Source organism: Siphateles boraxobius, unplaced genomic scaffold, assembly GCF_051911475.1.
Source record: "Siphateles boraxobius isolate OS27281-9 unplaced genomic scaffold, OSU_SipBor_1 68, whole genome shotgun sequence".
In the NCBI taxonomy this organism is placed as follows: Eukaryota; Metazoa; Chordata; class Actinopteri; order Cypriniformes; family Leuciscidae; genus Siphateles; species Siphateles boraxobius.
The window spans coordinates 10257214-10280686 of record NW_027509195.1 but is presented as its reverse complement, the minus strand read 5'-3'; the positions used below and the strand labels follow the sequence as shown (position 1 = coordinate 10280686).

General features: G+C 37.0%; 1 protein-coding gene across 2 annotated transcripts in view; it reads left to right on the top strand.

The window, feature by feature from the left end:
* nr2f5 (nuclear receptor subfamily 2, group F, member 5) overlaps positions 1–18795 on the top strand; it is a 43642-nt gene extending 24847 nt beyond the window's left edge. Inside the window, exons 1-4 of one of the 2 annotated variants that reach the window (XM_077214652.1) lie at positions 5615–6647; positions 15065–15345; positions 15533–15779; positions 17250–18795. In XM_077214652.1, the coding sequence (XP_077070767.1) occupies positions 6281–6647; positions 15065–15345; positions 15533–15779; positions 17250–17566 (1212 nt within the window). In that variant the 5' untranslated portion in view covers positions 5615–6280 and the 3' untranslated portion in view covers positions 17567–18795. Of the gene's footprint in view, positions 1–5614; positions 6648–15064; positions 15346–15532; positions 15780–17249 lie in introns of those variants that run through there. The other variant, XM_077214653.1, reaches the window with a different exon arrangement.
* The last annotated feature ends 4678 nt before the right edge of the window (positions 18796–23473 follow it).

The window sequence follows — 23473 nt, the reverse complement described above, 5'->3', positions numbered from 1 at the left end:
AATCATGATTATAATAACAAATAATTGTTATTATATAAGGAATATATATATTTGTGTATAAATATATATTAAACTATGGGAATTGTGCATACAGACACATCTATCTATCTATCTATCTATCTATCATATATCATCTATCATCTACATTTTAAGATCATTGTATGATTTTAAGATTATGGTTGATACTTTCAAGTTGCAAAACATTTATTTTTGTCTTTGTTCTGAGGTTTTAATTGATCTTTGAATAGGTGAATAGATGACTGATCATTCTCTACTTCGGAAAGTGGACCTTCAGACCATGTTTTGCTTCACACCCGGGTTATCTAAGTGATTGGTCATGGGTACATTTTTGGACTGGGCTGTCTTTCACGTCAGAAACAGGGGCACTGAATCATGGGTCACAAACTGTCAGAGCTTCCATAAATTAACCGGCAAACCAGTGGCCTTTGCATTTCCTAGGCCATGCTATGTGGTCATGTTTACTCCCTGACCTCAAACTGGGAGTCACTGTGCCAGTTGCTGTAGTCATCAGTCACCTCATCCCAGTGCACACACCTTCACAATCCGTCAGAGCCAGAGATGCATCTGACACATGGATAACTGTTCTCAGGATGATCATACAATTCTATATAGCTCCATTCAATACAAGAGATATCTGGTGGCACTTTTACAGATTCAGTATTGCTCAATAAAGGGATTTTTTTCATTATTTACTCTCCCCATGTTGTTCCAAACCCTTATGTTCTTATTTATTCACATTCAGATTCAAGTTCTCACTTATGTCATGTCAAGATCAAGTCATTTTTAACTTTTGGTATGTTACTCATACAAAGAGATTTTATGACCACTAAAGACACAAGTTGACTAAGTTGTATGGACTAAGTTTGTGGTGTTTTTTGTTCTTTTGGAGCTTGACAGAAATTATGACTATAAACTATCTTTATGGAAAAGAGCTGCATGATAATTCTTCAAAAATTCTCCTTTTTTGTTCCACAGAAAAAAATAACAGCATACGAGTTTGAAACAACATGAGGGTGAGTAAATAAGTGACAGTATTTTTTTATTTAACTGAACCCCTAATATAATTGAATGAGATTAAAAAGCCATTCATTTTTGAAATGCCATCACTGTATAGAATTACACATAATCACCATCCCCACCGAATAACGCCCTTGGTCAGTATGCCACAGAATGATCTAATAGCCAGTCAAAAGGCTAATTGGGGGACAGGTAGGGTTACATGTGACAACAATTAAGCTAAGCTAAAGGCCAACTTTATGGCCTCTAGCGCTAGAAGTGCTGTGCTAAACAGGGACAACAATAACAATGAGCTTTTCTATTTGCATGCTGCAAAATCGGGGACCATATGTTTCGTGAGCACATCTAAATAATTCATTTTCTTTCATTTACATTTATTTACTATACGCTTCATATTTAAACATGTTTTAATTCATTGTAAATAATGCTGGCAGTGTTTTGATTGTTTTATTGCTATTGTTTTGCTAAGGCATCAACACAAAGATGAATGTTTACTTTGCATGTAACGTTGGACAGAGAGGGAAGCATAACTGTTTAAACTGGTTAATGGAATACTGCACTTACTCAATGGAGGAAATGTCCCACAGTGACTTTGGAAGATTTTGGCGGAGGTGGGAAAATATAAATGCTTAATTCTTAAAGCTATTGAGGTCCTCTTAGATATATTCAGTGTTGGGGAAAGTTATAATGTCCTACAATATTGGGTTACTCCCTAAAAATTGCATTACTCTGTAACTTTTTATGGAGAGTAATGTGTTGCATAATTCGTATAAACTTTCAGCTGTGCTGCCATTCTGGACTTTAGAAGAATAGGACACAGGAGAAGTTCAACACTCTCACCAGTGGCGTAGCGTCTGGGCATGCAGGGTATGCACGTGCAAATGGGCCCGGGCCGATAGGGGGCCCGCCCATGGGGAACTTTTAATTAAAACAGGTTAATTCATTTTTAAAGTGTAGCCACAATCAATATATTTTTGTATGCATGTCATGTGTAATAATTTCTTGTTTCTCCATAATGTCTAATTTCTCCGTCATTTCTTGTGTGCATTTATTATGCGTTTATTATTTTTTGCACCCCGAGGCTGCCGTAGAACTGTACCGTCATTTTTTACGGCATCGCCGCGTCAAATTAAAAAAAGAAAACACAGTGTGAGAGAGGTTGCTAGACGCTAGCTAATTGAACATTAAAGGATGGAAAAATACAAACATAAAAGTGGGGCCTTAAAGAGAAAAAAGAAGGTGGAGAAGTTAGTTGCGACACAAAAACTAACTAAAATAGACCGGTTTAGTTCTCTTTCTTACCATCCCTTCTGTTGCTTCAGCGGAGCCCTCATTTTCAAAACTGAAGCTAATAAACAGACTATTGGGACGGGCAATTATTTCCATCGAGAATGCACAAAGCCATGAATTAAACACCAGTGACATCGTGCTCGTGGATAAATTTGCCGAAAGAAAGGCCCGGAGAATGCAACTAAATGAGTAAGTAGTTTTATGTTTTTTACATTTTGGGCCGCGGTGCCAAGACCAGTAGTTTATTATTGACATTGGGTGAGCCTTGGTTGGTTTTAGACTTGTTTTTGTTCCGTTCTGGTTGTGAAAAGTTGTTGGGTAGAGTGTTTTTTATGGTATTTTCTTGATACACTACAGTGAAAGTCTATAAATTAATCTTCAATGTACTTGGGGGGCAGGGTTAGGGGGGCCCGTACAATTTTTTTTTGCATATGGGCCCGGGACTGACTTGCTACGCCACTGACTCTCACTTAAGCAAAAATAAAAAATGAAACACCAATGTGATGTTTATCTAAAGTCATTTTTGCTTATTTTTACAGTTGAACATGGATCATCGAAGGTCAACAGCAAAGACATTAATAAAGTGAGATTAAATACATAAATATATATTTTGTGTTATTTTACATATTTAATTATTGCAGGTTTGCATGATATTCTGAGTTTGCATTTCACAGTTTTTATTAATTCAGAGGAATACTGAATCTGTTTTTGTGCAAGTGAGATGAGTAAATGCCTGCTCACATTTAGTCTAGAACCGGGGTGTCCAAACTTGGTCCTGGAGAGCCACTGTCCTGCAGAGTTTCTTTTCAGAGTTCCTCCTGAAGTTTATAGTGTACCTAAGACCTTGATTATCTGCTTCAGGAGTGTTTATTTGGGGTTGAAGCTGAACTCTGCAGGATAGTGGCCTTTCAGGAGCAGGATTGGACACCCCTGTGCTACAACTACAATAACCATACCAACGCCTCTGCACTTATTCACGACTTCTCTCAACATGGGGACAGAAGAGCTGTAAGTCATTAAATGGGAAAACAAAGTAACTTGCGTTGCTTATTTGAAGAAAAAAAAAAATAACCCAGATACTGTATTTTGATGTAAATAGTAATGTGTTACTTTACTAGTTACTTGAAAAAGTAATCAGATTACTTAACTTGTGTTACTTGTAATGCAACAATGGATATATTAAAACTTACTAACAAAGCAGTCTTATTTATAACTTGTTGCATTGTGATTACTTTAAACATTTCCATTACCTCTATTTGACCTCCTAGTTTGCTTGTCCAAATCATGTCCACTGTATTAGGAATGTGTACTATTTATCATAGTTAGAGTTAAATGTTTTTCCTAGCTATACCTATAAAGAAAGGTTATTTGTTGGCATCTATGGTTCCATGAAGAACCTTTAAAATCCATGAAACTGTTCCATTACACAAAAGATTTTTTATATTATTAAAATGTTCTTCACACTAAGAAAAAAAAATGTTTCTTTGGGGAACCTGAAATGGTTCTTCTATGACATCACTGTGAAAGTCTCTCTTTTGGAACCTTATTTGTAAGAGTGAATGAGTTTCCTCATAATTTCCATGATATGACAAAGTGCTGGCAAAAAGAAGAGCATTTAACCTTTTCTGTCTGAAAATAGTTGGATTCATTACAAACACTAATAAAAAGGTTGTACGTTGTAAAAAGCAAATGCAGTTTAAATTAATTAAGCAGTAAAGTCAAAAATCTGTAGAAATTACAGTATTACTGGCAGCTGCTTGCCAGTAACTTACTGTAGATTTAAATTGATGTATATTTACTGGCAACAGTTTGTTCAAAGTTAAATGAACTTAAACATTAACAAGTCTTTATCTTTACAGAATAAAACTAAAATAACAGCCTCATGCAAAGCATTCTGGGAACCAAAATCTGAAGGGGAAAAAAACAGAAAAAGGTTGATGAAAATTTCTGGTTCCCAGAATGCTTTGCATTAGATTGTTATTTTTTTTATTCTGTAAAGACAAAGACTTGTTAATGTTTAATGTTCATTTAACTTTGAACAAACTGTTGCCAGTAAATATACATCAATTTAAATCTACAGTAAGTTACTGGCAAACAGCTGCATAACTACAGCAATTTTTTTTACAGTGTAGAGCACATTTAACACAACCACAGCTGATCCGAAGAATTACAGATTCCTAAAATAATTCTACAATAAATTCAGTCCACATTTACTACATGATTTTACACAATCTATTTTTTAAGACAATCCACTTATTCTTGTTGAAGTAATGCTGAATCATTTACACCAGATGCACATTTTAAGTGCATAAACAAGGCTTAAAAATAGTAAATTATGTCATCAGTTAGTTCAACGTCTTTAACATTTACACTTCCTCACAGCTTTAAGGTGTAATGGTAAAACGCAGTGCATGTCACTGTAATTTACACTGTGGCCTTTTGTGCTATTCCCAAAATGCTCATTACAGACTAAACTAACAGAAGTGAAGTCTCCTGCGAGGAGCCATTGTCAAATGGTGTAAACTCCAACACCTCAACGACACGCTTATAAAAACAAAGTAGCTAACAAATAATCCCTTCTTTTCTCTCTTGTAATAATTAAGTAGACATCAATGTACAATTATTTTTGCTTGTTTATTTGCTTATTTAGCATTATATATTTCATGCTTGACAGTGTTTTATGCACTGAAATTCATGTTCAACTGAATGCACACAATTTGTTAATATTATTATTGAAATGTAACATACAGTAAACTATACTTGTTTCCTAATAATATTTTTGGGTGATGAACTGTTCTGATGAAAGTAATTGTGCAAATGTGCATATTTTTTGAAAACATCAAAACACAGTTTCTGTACATATAGGCCTATCGAAATGAATAGTTTAATCATGAATAGTTTGTTGTTAGATAACAGATTAATACTTAGGAATTCTCTTGGGAACTATTTTTTTTTTTTTTTTGCCACTTTCAGTACCTCTTTTTTGTCCCGGCAAATAATGATAATGAAAAATAATCAGTGTTAATGTCTTTTTGTCAAGATTTCTTGAGTTTCTCTCTGCTTGAGATTGTTAAACAATTCACATTAATTGTGCCAGAGCAACGCCTTTGTCCAATTGGACAAAGACTTTTTTTCTAGCACCTCCACTGACCAGTTGACGAGCTTAGCGTATCAAAGCCCCGCCCCATGTGAAGGCATCATACACTAATATGGTCACTATGTCCTTATATGCAATGTGGTGGGCGGAGCTTCAGGAACTACGGCTGTTTAGTGTCACTTTCACCGAATTCTTAACTACGCTTCTCAGAGATGAATCGGACAGCTGGCGGGTGAAACGCAGTGAATCTCCTCTTCTAAACAACCTACAAGTTTTGACGGATTATTTAGGGACTTTCCTGGTACAAAGAATTGTGTCATATGGAAAGAATTCATAGCGTTTATTCATTTTCATTTTATTTACACGTTTTTTCACAATAATATTCCGCATGCTGTCTTGTTCAGACGAAGACTACGACTAGGTATGGTGTCAGTATGAGTTTTGGAAAACGCGTTCTTTTATAGTTTCCGTTAAATACCTAATAATAACAATTCTCACAATCTCATATTAAACTTCAAACGTGGGATTTCGAGAAGATCGTGAAGTTTCAAACACGGATGGTCCTCTTGTGACGCGACATAGCCTACGCGCTCGGACATTCTCGCGCAAAACTGACCGTATTCGGAGCGACTGAAACTTGGACATGTTTTTGGGATTTCTCACGCAATAATTATGCCACCCTCTCGTTTGCTTTGTAAATATTTCAAGAACTGTTGTGAGTAGAGAAGTAAAGTTTTTGACGTAGAAAGGTCCTTGAGGTGGGAAGCGCCGCGCGCCTCGTCTAGATCTCCTCCTCCCCGCTTGAAAGGAGTCGCATTGTATCGGTCGTTACCACAGAAAGTGTTGCGGGATAGCATGGCAATGGTAGTAAATCAGTGGCAAGAGAACATTTCGACCGATCCCGGATCCCAGCTGCAAATGTGCAGTCAGGAGCCCGGCGGGACACCGGGAACTCCCTCGGGTTCAACCCCGGGCAACGATGCGCTCTCCGGGGACAAAATTCCCAATGTGGACTGCATGGTGTGCGGGGACAAGTCCAGCGGCAAACACTACGGCCAGTTTACGTGCGAGGGGTGCAAGAGCTTCTTCAAGCGCTCGGTGAGACGGAACCTGAGTTACACCTGCCGGGGGAACCGCGACTGTCCCATTGACCAGCACCATCGGAACCAGTGCCAGTATTGCCGGCTGAAGAAGTGCTTGAAAGTCGGAATGAGGAGAGAGGGTAAGATCTCACAGTGTTTAACTGCTGCGTGCAATTGACAAATACAATGGTAAAAGCTGTAGTAAGACAAACCTGATCAGAAATGTGAAATGATTCAAATGCTATAGTTGAAACTGGGATAGGCCCTACGTTACAAAAAATGGTATCAAACCAATCCTTTGTTTTTCGAAATAATGGCTATAGTGGTTCTTATGTTCAGCTCTTTCAATCAAGACCATTTTGGTTGTATAGGGTTCTTGAGTTGTAGCTAAATGGTTCTTTGGAGATTTAAAAAGTTCTTTATACAGAAAGTTGACATTACAGATTCTTCCAATCAGTTTTGTTATCTGGGTTAATTAAGCACCAGTGGTTTTCCAAAGAACAAAAACTATAAAAAAATAAAAAGCAACAACCATCATATCATATTAAACATTTTGGTTCTAATTATCATAAAATAATTATTGTTACTATTGTAAAATTATATAGACTATAAATCAAAGATATTTCTTAAACATATCTTGATGTCTGAGGTTAACTGTTTTAACTGATATTTTTGGGGAAAATGTTTGTATAAGTGACCCATTTTTTACTCTCACTTTAATTTTTTTTACATGTAGAATTCCTACTAGAATTGGAAAATATTTTAAAGTTTAAATGGAATTGCTGCTTGTGAAATCAAAGTGGCGATGACTTCATTGCACCTTTTCAACTGAGGAAGACATTTTATTGGAAACTCTGAAATCTGATCAAAACTCACTAAAATCTTGCAGAAAATACACAAACAAGTTCTAAGTTCCTCAAATAACTTTTTATTGTACAGTAAATATCTATTGTTGCTTCAAGAACCCAAAAAACATATTCTAATCTGAATAACATGCAATGTAACATTAAAAACTTGTTTAATCTCCAAAGAACAAAATAGCAGCCCAAGAAAAGGATCTTCATAAGAATGATGAACATAAGTGTAGAATTTACTAGTAATGGATGGATTTTTTTTTTCTTTCAGCCACTGTGTTTAAAAGCTCATTGCAGCACCAATTTAATTTAATGATATATTTAATAATGTGTTTGTTTGAAAATATAATTCAGACTAATCTTGACTATTTGGTTGTTTATTTGTGCAAATAACATTCAACTGCAAGAGAAAAAAATATATATATTTTTTTACAAATCAAACAAATTTCCTTGTTTGCAGATTAAGATGAGACATCTGGAGTCTAAATTATAATTGTGGCATGATCAGTTTGCAAAGTCAGGTTTAATTCAAATGTAGATAAAAATACTAGTGTTTTTTTTAAAATAATTGTGGTGGATAAGTCGTCCACTCTGCCGATGATGGTGAAAACTCAGCAAAGATCCTAATTCGTTTTGGTTCTGAAAATCACTGCAGGGAAAATTCATCTAGTCATGCCTTCAGTTCAGTCTAAAAGAACATTCAGTCTCCTGATTCTCTTGTCTGTTGACCTTTGACGTGAATATGAGCTGTGTATAAGAAGACAGTTTCAATGATGAATATGGCCCAGAATTATTCTGTAGCCTGTTATAATATTGCATTTCCGTCAAAGTAGACGCTAACCATCTCTAACACCTCAACTCAGTCATTAACGTATTGGCTCTTTCATGGATTTTCCAATCATTCTGTTGAGTTTTCTAATGCATAAAGGAGACTGGGGCTATTTGTCACAAAGGAAAGTTGTCAAAATACCCACTGGTTTTGTTTGTTGGTTTCAACATTGGTTTAAGTATTTGTATAATGCATTAATAATAATATGTTTTATTGTCTCTCATATTTATTTAACTTTTTAATGTTAATTAACTGCCTATGATAGCAGATTCCACAGTGACAACTTATCCCCTAGAGTGTGATGAATCTGTTTGAAACTAAAACATGAAAGCATTGAAATCATTCGAGTGACAGTGCCTTCGTGTAGCTGTGAAACATCAGCCGCCTCAACAGTTAAAACATGTTAAGACATTGGTTTGTTTTACCTGTCTGCATGCATTCACTTAAATCAATAATATGCATTTTATCTTCACTCTTTAGGCCCGTTAGGTTGCACTTTTGCACTCAAAAATAAACTGAAATAGTATTTTCTTGTTCTCTTATAATCTTTGGTTTATTTACAACTTTGAAAGATACTTTATATAGTGTGGATTTGTACAGACAAAATAGATGTAGACAGGAACACATGCAGCCTCGCTTCTTCTTTTCATTCATAAATGATATCTCCTCTGAATTATGTAATTCAGTCACTCGCGTAGAGAAGCACCTTGTACTGAGCCTTTAGAGATGTTCTGCAGTCATAACACAATTTGAGCCAAACAAACAAAACACTTTGGCTCATATACTTTGGTCCTTGTGCATTCAATTTATGATTAACATTCACATATCTATATGACTGTCTTACAGATTCCATTCCAGATTCAAACTAGATCTTTAAGGCGCTCACAGTCTTTGTTAAATACATATGTAGATAAATGAATAAACTATATAAATATCATATGTATTCATGGGTTGTGATACAATTTTCACTTTAGTGTCGCCTCTTGGATTCTCAACATTGTATTTTACATGAAACTTCAAAAAACATCTTTTAGATGTTCAGATTCTGTAACTCACAGAGCCGGCTTTTCTTCTATTGGTTGGTTCCTGGTCATTACAGGTTGATGTAATCCTGCTAATGATTTGTCTCTCACAAGTATATAAACGGATTTGGCGTGCTGTCCACAGGACTTGAGCTCTTATAATATGTTCACACTTTGCATGTTTGGTTTGATTAAAACAAACCTTGGTCGATTGCTCAGTTAATGCGGTTCATTTGAATAAGTGTGAACGCTGCCATCTGAACCCTGTGCACAAACAAGCGCACATGAGATGCTGAAAAGATGAGTCTCGTCCGCTTCCAATCCAAACCAAACTCTGATGCGGTTCGACTGAAATATGAAAGCAACACGGACCAAAGACGTGTAAACAAACCAAAAACGGGACATGACTTAAGATGCAACCCTAAAAAGGACAGAATGCTCAAGCATATCTGTTTTTTTCTTGTCATAGTCGCAATGTTTCCCATCACTGTTCGGTACAGGCATCAGAACCGCATCTCCTCGCAGCAGATCTCTGTTTGTGTGTGAGGGAGGGATTCCTGACGCTTTTTTCACTCCTTTACACATTTTATAAGTTCTTCACGAGTTCTCAGCTGGTCAAAATACCATCATATGTCGGCTATGCACATACAATGAGTGCATTTAGCTCGGTAAACAGCATTGTTTTGGATGTTTGGTAAGTTCTGTCTGACCAAAAGCTGACCATCAACATATCCCTATGACATGAGGTTCCGTGTTAAAATGCGGACGCTAAGCCGATCAGGACTACATTTATTTTTTTTGGTCCGGACCAAACGAACCTAACTACAAGTGTGAACACATCCTAAGATACAGTACCTCCCTGCACTTGATTAAAGAGAGATAGCAGTATTAATGCAGAAGTTTATGACTACATGATTATAATACAGATTATATATGTATTAGGATTAGGAATAAAGGTGGAGATGGGAAAGAAGAAGAAAGAATTGTAACAGGATTGAGGTAAGCAGATGCTTATGGAATATGACTGAAAGGATTAGATGAACAAGCCAGACTGAACTTATGTTTAAAACTTTTTACTCATCATTCTTCAAAAAAAAGTAAATTGTTCAGGTATCAGTCTTTGATAGTATAGATCATTGGTAGCCTTAAAACTCTTGAACTTTTGCATAACTTATGCTTGTTGTGGATGAGGTCATACGCATTTCGATCTAAGGTTCTTTGTTTTCCACAGCACTCAGAAACTTTGTTTTCCACCCACTCTCTCCTCCTACGTGTTCATCACATGCGTTTAGTAATGAATGGGGCAGAATCACGCTGCTGTTTCCACTGAGACCCTCACATACGCATGTACTTTTTAGTGGAGATTTCAGACAACAGAAAATGAAAAAAAAATAGATGGTTCTGCAGCCTGATTACACATGAGATAACCTTCTGGGGATGTTCTGTAGAAACTTCAAAGAACCCAGAAATGCATAAATTTTGATGTGAAACATCTGTCATCATTATTTACTCACCTTCAGGTTGTTCCAATCCCATTTCTTGCAACACAAAGGAACATTTCTGAAAAACCTTCATGGAGCGTAAATGTGAATAACAGAATTCTTTTACCTTGCGCCAACACATAAATCTTAAGAACCTGTAATGTAGCAACTCAAGACCTGGAGGATTCAGCTAGCGCGTTCAGAGATGATCTTCCTCCTAGCACTCCTCATCTTCGATCGCTCTACCTGTTTTTACACCTTACGGCTGCTCTTGACATGACTGACATTCCAGCCTGACAAAGGGCGCCTCTGATTGAAAGAAAGCAGCTTGATTGGCTTGTCAGTTCCACAGGCTTCTGCAAGTACGTGCATCTGCTGGAATGCTCCTTGTGCAAGGCCGTGACCTTTGTCAAAACTAGAAAACGGCCACAGACTTAAGAAAGTCTGATGTTCACATGCGAAAGGGGTACCATACAAAATCTCAGACTTAAATTGAATGAGGAATTTGAGCAACATATTCGAATATAGCATTCCATGTAGTGTGTAATATAGCTGCTTGTGAAAAATGTAAAGATCAGAGTGCATGACAAATAAATTAATCGTCTCCTACTAAAAGAAAGAATCGATTCTGAACTCCAGAAATGAGTCGTCAGCATTTCCAGGCCCACTTCCTGTAACGTAGGTTGGAATCAAATTTCCATAATACTAGCCTATGGTCTTCATTGGCTGCCCATAAACAATGTTTACCTTGACCCGCACTCAAACACTGTAGTTGTCGCTGAGGCCTGGAAGAGTTTGGTTCGTGTTGTCGACATGTTGAGAAGATGCAGTTTTTCTGCACTGCAAATCCACTTTAAATGCACTTCTAAAGGAAGAGGACTCGCGCTGGAATTGATATGGTAAAACCGAGCCATTGTTACTGTTCATATCACTGTGTATCAAGCCCCGAAGCATCCAGTGCTGAAATTCAGATATGGTAATTGGCATTTTGTTTCTGACACACGGTGTAAGTTGTCGACCAATCACAATAAACAGCCATCTGACCAATCAGAGCACAGTAAGCTCTCGGAAAGGAGGGGTTTAGAGAGACAGAATCTTCTAATGAAGTGCAATGTTTATTATGAGAAAATAAAAAATAAAAGTGTTTTTTGACCTTGAATGCATGTTAACCTGTTGCAGGAGTCCTCCAAACCAATATTAGGAACTTTTAAAATAGCATAATAGGGGTACTTAAAAAAATAAAAACATAACACAATTACAAAAACTTAACTAAAATTAAAATGAAATATTCATACTATTAATAATAAATAATAAAAACGATTATAGACACTAAAATAACACTGTAAGCAGCCACCTAGTAACCAATTTCATGCAGAATAGCCTGAGATGTGAAAATGTCACATAAGAGGATTGGATGTTGGCAGCATGCATGCAGATGTACAGTAGTTAACAGTGCATGTCCGCCATGTGCTGCCGTTGCCGAGCGTCTCAGGAAACGTGCTGAAACTGTGACTTCATCCCATGACCTGGAAGTCACTCGCTTCCCACGTGCAGGGTGAAATATAGGTCAATGGAAAGTAAACATTAATAATAGACAGGATCATAGCAAAGTCCAAATGTGACGGCTCTCTGTGGGGTTTGGGTAAATATCACCCTGCCACCTGGTCGATTGGCTAATCCTGCTGTTCAACCCATTTGAACAGGTGACCTCCGCCAGAGGAGACTCTGGTTTGCTGTGTAACATAATGCTTTATGATTCTTCAAATACAGCAGTGTCAAAAAGTCTGAGAGACCTAGATTTTTTCTTTCTTTTTCGAATAGATTTCAAATTTTATGGTCTTGAAAAACTGTGAAACAAGGAAATGTTACGATGCTTAAGTTTTCGCATTATATCCAACTAAAATAAAACGGAGGCATAACAAAAGTAGTTTTATTCTATTGTTATGCTGATAATCAGTGTTGTTATTAACTAAAACTATATAAAAAAATTCATTGATTGAAATAAAGCTGAAATTAAATTAAATAAAAATATTAGATGGAAAACTCAATCTTAAAAAAACCTTTAAAGATAAATTGTTTCCTTGGCAAGTACTAATATGACAAACAAAAATGAAATAAACAGTAAATTGAAGCTATACATGCATTTAAAAAAATCAAGAACTAATAAAAAAAATAAAACATGAAAAAATAAAAGCTAATTCAAAATATTAATAAACATTATAATAATATATAAATAATAGTAAAATGAACACCTCAATGTCACATTTTTGCTCAGCAAATACTGTGCACCTGCCCCCGCCCTCCTCATCTTATGGCATGTCGGAGCTCATCACAACCAGTTTCAGGAGAGAACGACAAACAGTGAGAGAACGCAAACGAGGAACTGGAAAGTCCAGCTTTGTTAACTTTTGACCTCTAAATGCAAGTGATGTGTTAATTCCACTACACACGTGAAGAACGTTCACAATTTAAATTGTTCAGAGCCTCATTAGAATGCTGTTTAACTGTGGCTCAGACTAAATAATGCTGCTAGAGGGCCTGAGTTTGCAGTTTAAACAAATAATAATAATAGTTTTCCTGTTGTATGCAGAGAGAAATAATAAAGTGAGAAACGGGTCCATTTTAAATTCCCAAACCTCCAAAATCACCTGTCCTTGGTTTGTTTTAGACTAACAGGTAGTCCTGTCCCCAAACTCAAAGTTCTTTATCAAACTCAGTCTGGCTGCTCAAACAAACTGATTGGAATTCTGTTTGGTGCCAATAGTGGTGTAGAAATGACCCACCTCACCATTAATTTAACATGCCAGTGTTTGGCTTTTTTCAGAAATTTTAATTCTCCTTCAGATACTATATTTACACTACTGTTTAAAATTCTGGGATCAGTAAGATATTTTTTGAAAGACATTGATATGTTTATTCAGCAAGGATGCATTGAATTGATAAAAAGTGACTAAAGAATATATTATAAATAAACGCTGTTCTTTTGAACGGTCTATTCATCATAGAATCCTGAAAGAAATCATGGTATTAGGGTTTCCACAAAAATATTGAATAACACTGTCACTGATAATAATAAGAAATCTTTCTTGAGCAGCAATTCAGCATATTAGAATGATTTCTGAAGGATCATGTGACAATTTAGACTGGAGTAATGATGCTGTAAATTTAGCTTTGCATCACAAGAGTACATTACATTTCAAATATATTAAAACATAAATAATATTTCACAATATAACTGTTTTTAAAGTAATGATGATCAAATAAATGCAGCCTTGGTGAGCATAAGAGACTTCTTTCAAAAACATTAAAAAAAATCTTGCGTACCCCACATTTTTAAATGGTAGGTCTAGAATTTCCTTAAGATAGGTGTATTATTGTTTGTCCACAAATAAACACACATAAAAATATTTTTTTACTCCGTTGCTGTGCAAGACAGGACAAGCTTCTGTCATTCATTCAGCTGTAAATTATACACACTATTGAAGCGTTCATTAGATGTAGTTTCTATAACAAAGTCTCTGAATCCTTAGCGTTCTGTTTCTCCACTTTCTCTTCCTTCCTCCCTAAAGGAAATTGATTGTATTGTATTTCATAAAATAATGAGAGCATTGTTTGGTACTGTTCCTTCCTTTGATGTCTATTGTGATATATATACATATACATATTTATATATATATATATATACACACACACATACATACATACATACATACATATATGGACTAAATGACTAATAACAATTATAATTTTACATATATGCTATGACCCCTTTAAAGCATTTCAAAATATATCAGAAAATATATTCTACTCAAATTATGATAATAAAACTATAATAATACATCCAGGTCCAGATCTGTCATTTATGAGAAACAACTAAGATAAAGTTGATACTTACATGAAACTCTATTATGTCTAAGAAACATAAAGCAATAACATTTTTCTCTGGGTTTTTGTCTCTCTCTCTCTTTCATTCCGTGTTCATTTCATGCTCCCTCTGGTTTATAGTAAATGGAGTTATTGGCCAGACAGCAGGATAGTTAAACAGGTGTTTCCCAAATGGGCACTGAGCTGCGCCATTGCAGGAATGGCCTCTGTTTTGCCCTTCGCCTCTGGCTGAACCATTTGTTTGAGGAAGTGTGAAAAACCTAATTTCACCCATAGTGTTCACTCACTCATTACTGATGTATAGCAAAGGGGTCGGCTTCTCTCTGATGGGTTTCACAGATGCATTGACTTGATTCACTTAGACATTAGAAAGCAGAAGGAGACTTTGCTTGATCTATTCTGGTGAATGGATCTGGTTGTGTTTGCAAGTAATCACATCCATATCCACTTCTAATGGCTCTTTGCTTTTTATTTTCACTTCCTCAGCTGTCCAAAGGGGTCGTATGTCCAACTCGCAGTCCAGTCCAGGACAGTACCTGAGCAACGGGACTGACCCATACAACGGGCAGCCATACCTTTCGGGCTTCATTTCTCTGCTTCTACGGGCCGAGCCGTACCCCACCTCACGCTATGGAGCCCAATGTATGCAATCCAACAACCTAATGGGCATCGAGAACATCTGTGAATTGGCAGCTCGTTTACTCTTCAGTGCCGTGGAGTGGGCGAAGAACATCCCTTTCTTTCCTGACCTACAGCTCATGGACCAGGTAAAGCAAATTTGTCAGGACTCTCTTAGCATATTCAAGCTTGGTTCATATACAGGTTGAAATCGAGTTCCAGGGGGGCCAGCCTGGTTTATTGCTATAACAATGGTGAGAGCAATGTAATAAAAGACAGCAATGTTCAATTTAAAATGTAATCAAATAATTAATAATTGTATTATATTTTGTGTAGGTGGCGCTCTTACGCATGTCGTGGAGTGAGCTGTTTGTTCTGAATGCTGCTCAGTGCTCTATGCCGCTGCACGTTGCGCCCCTGCTGGCCGCGGCTGGTCTACACGCCTCTCCCATGTCAGCTGAGCGGGTAGTGGCCTTCATGGACCACATACGCGTCTTCCAAGAGCAGGTGGAGAAACTAAAAGCCCTTCAGGTAGACACGGCCGAGTACTCCTGCCTGAAGTCCATCGTACTCTTCACCTCTGGTAAGAATAACTTACCTTTAGACTACTTGGTTTGATAAGTATTTACTATATGTCAATTATGAGTCCATTTTTGGAGCACAAAGTTACCCTCAATAATACCATTTTAAAAATACAATATATGGGCTGTTTTGTTGATCTGTTTATGTCTAGTTGTCAATATTGACTATTTGGAGGTTTTTCCGTGAGGCTTTAAATTGTGTTTGTTGGTAAATTAATAAAACAAATTGAAAAGTTACCTGGTTATGAAGTGTTACAGCTAAAACATTAAAAACAAAAAAGTGCCAAACACCAATCTCTTTGGCACAGAGCTTCACATTCGGAGATGTCTTGCCCACTGGCTTAAGATTATTTCTGATTCCCTGCTCTACCTGTCAGAAATCCTTTTTCTTCCCAGACTTACACTTTTCCAAATGGATGGCTGAACCCACCGCTCTCGATTCTTTTTTTTAATCACTCAATCCTTCATGCTTCCATCTATTATTGAAACCAGGCAAGCAGCCCCCCACCCCAACTCAACTTCCACCAACATGGCTGAATTATGCATGCTGAGTTGCGGAAAGAAGGATTCGCTTCAGTCTGGCTGTGACCTACATAACCTCTGTAGCCCAGGGCATCAATGTGATCCATCCTGCAATTCCAGCCAAAGCCCCCTCCACCCCCTGCCGAGATCTGCCAACATGAGCTAACAGGGACAGACAAACTCTTGTGGCCCGTAACCTCAGCCCAAACCTCACATCGCCTCACATCGTTCGACAGGCCTCTAATGTCAGCCAGTCGCCCAGGTTGCCCGACGCGGTGCAGTGGCAGCTCCCAGCGTGTGTTCACACTGTGAAACACAAAAAGAGAGGGAGATGCCTTTGCCATGTAACGCCAGCATAAGGGGGACTGTCGTAGAAGCACGCAAGGCTTGTCAGTGCTTACGTTACGCCAGGGACTGACACATCAGTGCCCCCCTTACAAAACGCTGCCTACAGTAACTATAGATGTCTTTATCTGGACTCATGGGACATAGACAGAAGTGGCAGTTGTGTCCTGCTCAGCGGGTATCCTCGCCCTCATAGAAATATGAAGCAATTAATCTTTTGTTATCAGAACTGAAGCTCAGCAGGATCAAGTGTACGCGTACACCAATGATGAGTAGCGTAACAGAGAGAAAGGCTAAGAAGGTCATTGGTTAAAAGCCTGCCATTTTACACACTTGAGTATTTCAGCTGCGTCTCTTTCAATAAGCACCCACAATCCAGTTTAAGCAGGAGTTTATGCATTTACCACTGTGCTTCATTTTAATATGGATGGATGGACAGAATTCATTACCTGTGTTGAATTTCTTTGAATTTCTTTCATTTCAATTCCAGTTCACCTTCCTTTAGGGTGTGGCCAATTCATTTCAATGAAACAACTGCAAAAGAAACACACATTGGAAGTACAGTAGTCCTTAATTTTCCCATCTGCTTTTACTTTCTACTTTAGATGCCATGGGTCTGTCTGATGTGGCCCATGTGGAGAGCATCCAAGAGAAGTCTCAGTGTGCCCTTGAAGAGTACGTGCGAAACCAATACCCCAATCAACCCAACCGATTCGGCCGCCTGTTGTTACGGCTACCCTCCCTGCGCATCGTTTCTTCTCCTGTTATCGAACAGCTGTTCTTTGTGCGGCTGGTTGGTAAAACACCCATCGAGACCCTGCTGCGGGACATGCTGCTTTCCGGCTCCAGCTACAACTGGCCTTACATGCCCGTCCAGAGAGACCGGCCCATCTCAATCCATTACAACGAGAACGGGCCCTGATCCCGCCCTCATAATCCTCATAATCACACCCCCCACCTCCATGGGGTCATGGCCGATACAGGGAATCTGTCAGTAGGCCACGCCCCTTTCTGCCACATCATCACCGCTCACTTATCTGAAGCACCAGCCATTTGTTCCGCCAATGGGAATGGACCACAGTGTTCAAACAAACACCGAACTGTTTCCCACAGAGGTTTTCTATGAACAAGGACTGTTTGGCCCAAAGTGCAATGTTCATTCCTGATTTTGACTCAACCAGAAGCCATTAAAGCTCATGCCAAAACTTTACAAGAAAAGCTATTAACTGTAGACGGACCTTGGAAACTACACCACTTGTATTAACGGGAGAGTCAAGATTCTGTCCGTATGTGTGTGACGAAGTAAAAACTGAAATTATGATCCCAGCAGCTGTATTTGGGGTGGTGGAAGTTTGTATTTCATCCCCAGTAAAACCGAGAGAAAGGTGTGACTCTTGCAGGACTCATTGGAGAGAAAGCCATTGCCAAAGTAGGACCGGCATCTGAACTCTCGGGAGTATTTTGTGGAACCGATGACTGAGGTGAAATTTCGTTTGTTTAGTTGATTTTTGCATTTAGGTCTTTGATGAAGTTGAAGGACTTGAAAGAGGCACTTGAAACCAGCCAGATAACCCTCACTTTCCGTGCTTTTCTCAGCTACATCCAAATATTCAGCACATCCAGACAGAATGTTGCCGTATCGAGCACATGCGTCTTGTTAAATACAGGTGTGTATCTCCTGTAGCATCAAGAAAAACACTAGGGTAAAATAAGGTATTCTGAAACATTGGGGCCGGAAAGCTCTGATGTGTCCAAGCCAACCAAGTCTATGCTAACTTTACCATATTCTAGTCTCATTTGACAGGCAACCACAAAAAATGACACAGATTACCCTAATTCACTCAATAAACTCAAGACCTCAATTATGCCAATAGTCTGCCTTTGATGACCAGGTATTTTGTGTAGCATACTGTAGGTTTCATCAAGTTTTTTGTTACTTTCTCACTCGTCTGAATATGTTTAAACCCCGCTGTCACATTTTTTTTTAACATGGCACTACAGCTTTTAAGGCAGCATTTGGATATAAAAGCCATTGGGACCTTTGAAAGCAGGACCTGTTGTATTAGTTCACAGAATATTTCTATCAAAGTATGTTTTTCTGTATTTTAGGTTTGGAGAAATTAATCAATGAAATAAAATCTGTCATTCACAGAATTGCTGCTGTTGGCATTTTGTTCCTATTTTTATTTTATTTTTTTATTCTGGTTTGGGCCATAACTTTTTAAACCACTCCTTTGTAGATTTACTGTAGGCATGTGTTTTGAGACATTTTTGCAAGTATAAATGGATTTGAACCCAAAATGCAGATGTATCTGGCTGACTAAAATAGGTTTTCCTCATGATGTTCCCACCACCATAATGTATGGTAAGGACCATTTTACCAGGATGTTTGGTTATATTTGCTTTCTATCAGCTCAAATAGATCAACTTTAATCTGATCAAACCAGAAAATGTTTCAGGTTTTGTCCCATGACTTCTATGCCATCGTAATGTATTATTTTATGTTGGTCATTCTTATTAATGGATTTTTCAAAAATGCTACAATATTTACATATTTTGAAGTGATTCTATATGTCATTTTCCCCATTTCAGTCAAAGCTTATATGCAAAATGTTCTTTTAAATGTTCTTATATGCAAAATGTACTTTTAACATTTTTTTTCATACAATTCTTTTAGAAAATATTCATTAATCCATAATGTTTAGAGCTCTGTTGGCAGGGTTTTATGTCATGCTTGTGGCCTCCAGACCCCTTCCAGCATTAGAGCAGCTAGTATGAAAATTACTTATACCTTCATTTCAGAACTGTCACTCCAGCTCAACAGTGACCTCTTCACCTCTACATCATGCAATATGACCTCATTGTGAATATAAAATATATTTGCAGCACCATGTGCCCCGGGGGTAAGTTAAATGTCTGAATGCAGATGCATCTTGGTTTGTATCATATTATTCATGTATTTTACATCTACGGATTGATAAAAATTCAGTTTCAATTTTACCATTGTTTAGACCGTGACATGTTTTAATAGTCATGTTATGTCTCAGCTTGTGGTTTAAATGACAAATCTGGATTCATGCCCCATAAATCATTCAGACGTGGCAGTGATTGTTCCATACTCTACTATAGCAAACAAATGGGGTGTTGTTGAGAAGTGCTTGAGTCACACACATTTAACCTCTAACTGATGTGACAATCTCAATTTAACAAGAGGCCTGGATGAACTATAGCAATACACATATCGAATGTTAAGAATGAAGTCGCCCGCAGCTATAGCGCTTAAACTTGAACACTGGCCACAAGGGCAAACGGTCTGACTCTGGGAGGTTTGGCCAGCCAGATCAATAGTTGAGACGTCAAACTGAATTGAGGTCAGTCTTTATGCATACGAGGTCTCTCATTTTTGGCTCACTGTCAGGAAGGCAGCTGCTGAAGCGGTGCTCCTGCCCTGTGGCTGTTTTAGGGAGCACACAAAGCCATACTGGAGAAATTTGGGACAACTGCTTATCAGGAGTGCTGGAATCAAAACCCCATTTACTTAGGAGTTTTTCATTTGAAAATGAAATCAATTTCGTTTTCCAAAACACCCTTCCTGGTAGCAATCCCAATCCCATAAAACTAATGACTGTGACTAAAAGAAATTCTTCCAGCACAGTCACTGGGACCAAAACTTCCTCAGCATATTAACAAAGTCGTCTACACTTTCTGTAGCTGTTATAAATCCTTAAAGAGGGCCTGACGAGGATATATGGCAATGGCATCAATATTGATGTGGGAGAAAGTCCCTCCAAAAACCCAGTTAAGCCACAGGGCATCAATATTAATGGCATTGCATTGCCTCCCAACTGCCCCAGGGCAACTCTCAAATAGTGATTACCAAAGTGCAAGAGTTTCATTATCACACACCCTAAATAAAGATAAGCATAATCTTCTATTTAGAGACTTGTAAATCTCCCTCCAAACTTTAAATTTTTAGATTCTCAAATGGGGATACAAGAGTGGTTTCTCATTCTCTTATTTATGTAATATGTTAATTATACAAAACTATGAAAGCGTATATTATAGATTTTTATTAGCCTGTGAGAACTAGGCAGCTCTTAAAGGAACAGTTCACCCAAAAATTCACAGAAAAGGCTTAAGTCTCCCAGACTAAAATGCAAGTTTGAGTTTTCTTAACTGACAGGAACTTGCAGTGACATCTCAGTGCCATCTCAAGATGCACACCAATAATGTCTTTCTAAGGCATATTTTAAAAAAGTTACTAATTTAACTAAAGCCTAATCCTGGTTTAATCTAAATCCAACCTGTCTGTGAATTATCAGTTCATATCAGTGATTTGACATCAATGATGTCTGTTCTTCACACAGCTATTGTATAGCTTTATAAGACTTAATTTACATTTCTTAAATTCTCATTTTGTGTTTCACAGAAGAAAGAATATGAGTTTGGAACGACATGAGAGTAAATAAATGACTTCTCGTTTTCGGTTGAATGTTATTATTTTAAGTTGCATATGTTTCAGGTTATTGATGTGTCATAAAATACAAAATAGAGTTTGACATAGCCTGTGTATTTTTTATATATACCAATAAGATTTTTGAAAGAAGTATCTCATGCCCACCAAGACTATTGATCAAAAATACAGTAATATTGTGAAATATAATTACAAATTAAAATATCTGTTTTTTGTTTGAATATATTTTAAATTGTAATTTATTCCTGTGATGCAAAGCTGAATTTTCAGCATCATTACTCCAGTCTTCACTGTCGCATGATCCTTCAGAAATCATTCTATTATGCTAATTTGGTGCTCAAGAAACATTTCTTATTTATATCATTAGTATTAATGTTGAAAACAGTTTAGTTTAATATGTTTGTGGATTTTTTTCAGGATTCTTTGATGAATAAGAACATTTATTCACTGAAAATAAAAAAGTAGAGTTTCTTGAAAGGCACCATTTTCTGTTAATCCACTAGCTCAGTTGTTTATTTCTCTAGTTCACAAGAGCTCTATGAGTCACGTACTGAACTGATGCCCAGTGACACACATTGCTTTAAAAGTTCACTGATTCTAGACAATTCTATAAGAGTGGACAGAGCGATTAAAGCGTCCCGGATTCACAGGATTTTTCTTGGCTACATGTTTGCAGGAGAATTTCCCCGGGGGTTTCTTCTTCCTGTTTCATTATGATTTCCATACTCCACATTAATGATATCATACTCTCACTGTTGCCGACCCCTCTGCTGGAGCACAGATATGATTACAGTGATGCAGTTTCTGGGTCAGTAAGTTAAATATTTCAGATGGTTTATTTTTAGGCACGTCTTTTTCCACTTTGTGCGTGCTCTCCCCCTGTTTTGCTTTCCCTCAGTCTCTCTCTCCACCCCTCCTTTCTGGCTGTCTTGGCTTTGGGCACCATTTGACCTAGAAAGTCATCATCACATGGCCTAAAGGCCTGTCAATGTTACCCAGAATCGGTATGTGCCATTAGCAGAAAGCTCAGTGGTGTGGTTAAGTTATAAGCATTTTCATCTTAGTCCAAAAGTCCTCATTTGTGCATTAAAATGCTTCTATTTGTCTTTTTTAATAAGTTTTTTTAATTACACAACACATTATTAGCATCATTTAAATAAAGAAGCTGAACTGAAAAATTCATGAATTTCATAATTTATTAATATTTGACGTGTCCCCTTTTTGCTTTGATGACAGCAGGACTCGAGTTGACATGAACAAAAGCTGATGATCCGTGTACAAAGAGTTAACATCACCACACATATTTTCTTATTTTTGATTAGTAACCTAAAAACATTGCATAAAATGATATTATATTAAAGGTGCAATAGGACGGTGATTCTCTACAGAATTATTTTTTTGTTATGCCGGTATCCCGATAACAATCACTTTGTTAAGCGGTCTAAATGTATTCTTATAAATATTTATCATCTGTGGAAGGCATACCATAAAATGTTCGTTCAAAATGATACGATGTCCTACCTGCCTGTCTGTCAACGTATGTATTTCCATACCTCAGCGCACCCTGCTCGCGCAGACATCATGTTTCACGTACACTGTATGCTATGTCCTGAAATCGCATACATGTATGAATAAAGCTGAAATACAGTATATTTCATGAAACTGGAGTCACTTGACAACCACATACTTATGCATGCAAGCAAGCGCTTCTGTTTCTCCCCTCACTGTACTGTAAAGTTTTCTCACCAGTGAATGACACATGATATAATCCAATAACTTTGTCTCAGGTCGTCTCACTTCTGGTCTGTGCGCGTGTTTTGGAGGAGGCGTGGCTTTGGACGGTGATTTGCAGGGAGGGTGGGATCGTATGCTTTCAATGCTAGCAGGCTAAAGTTAGCATTTCCCAGATCACATATTGTACCTTTAATATTATACATTAATTATGCATTAATACATTTAAATTATGTATGTTACAGAAATTAGCTAAATTATTATTAAATTTTATATTAAATAAATATGGTAAAATAAATAAATAATTTTATCATCATGTTCAAATAAATGATTACTGAATTATTTTAAATGTAATAATTTAAGTATACTTGCAATACTAAAAGGCATTTCTTTGTATTAAATTTATATAAAATTAATTATCTAAATTATTATTGAGTTTCATATTAAATAAATCTCGTAAATATAAATAAAAAATATTTTATTATGTTCAAATAAATTAAATACATTATTTTTAAATAGCCATTTAGTTTTACTATATACTAAATAAAATAAATACTAATATTAGTTTCTTTGTTTCAAATTTATATTAAATATATTATATAAATTATTATTAAGTTTAGGTTT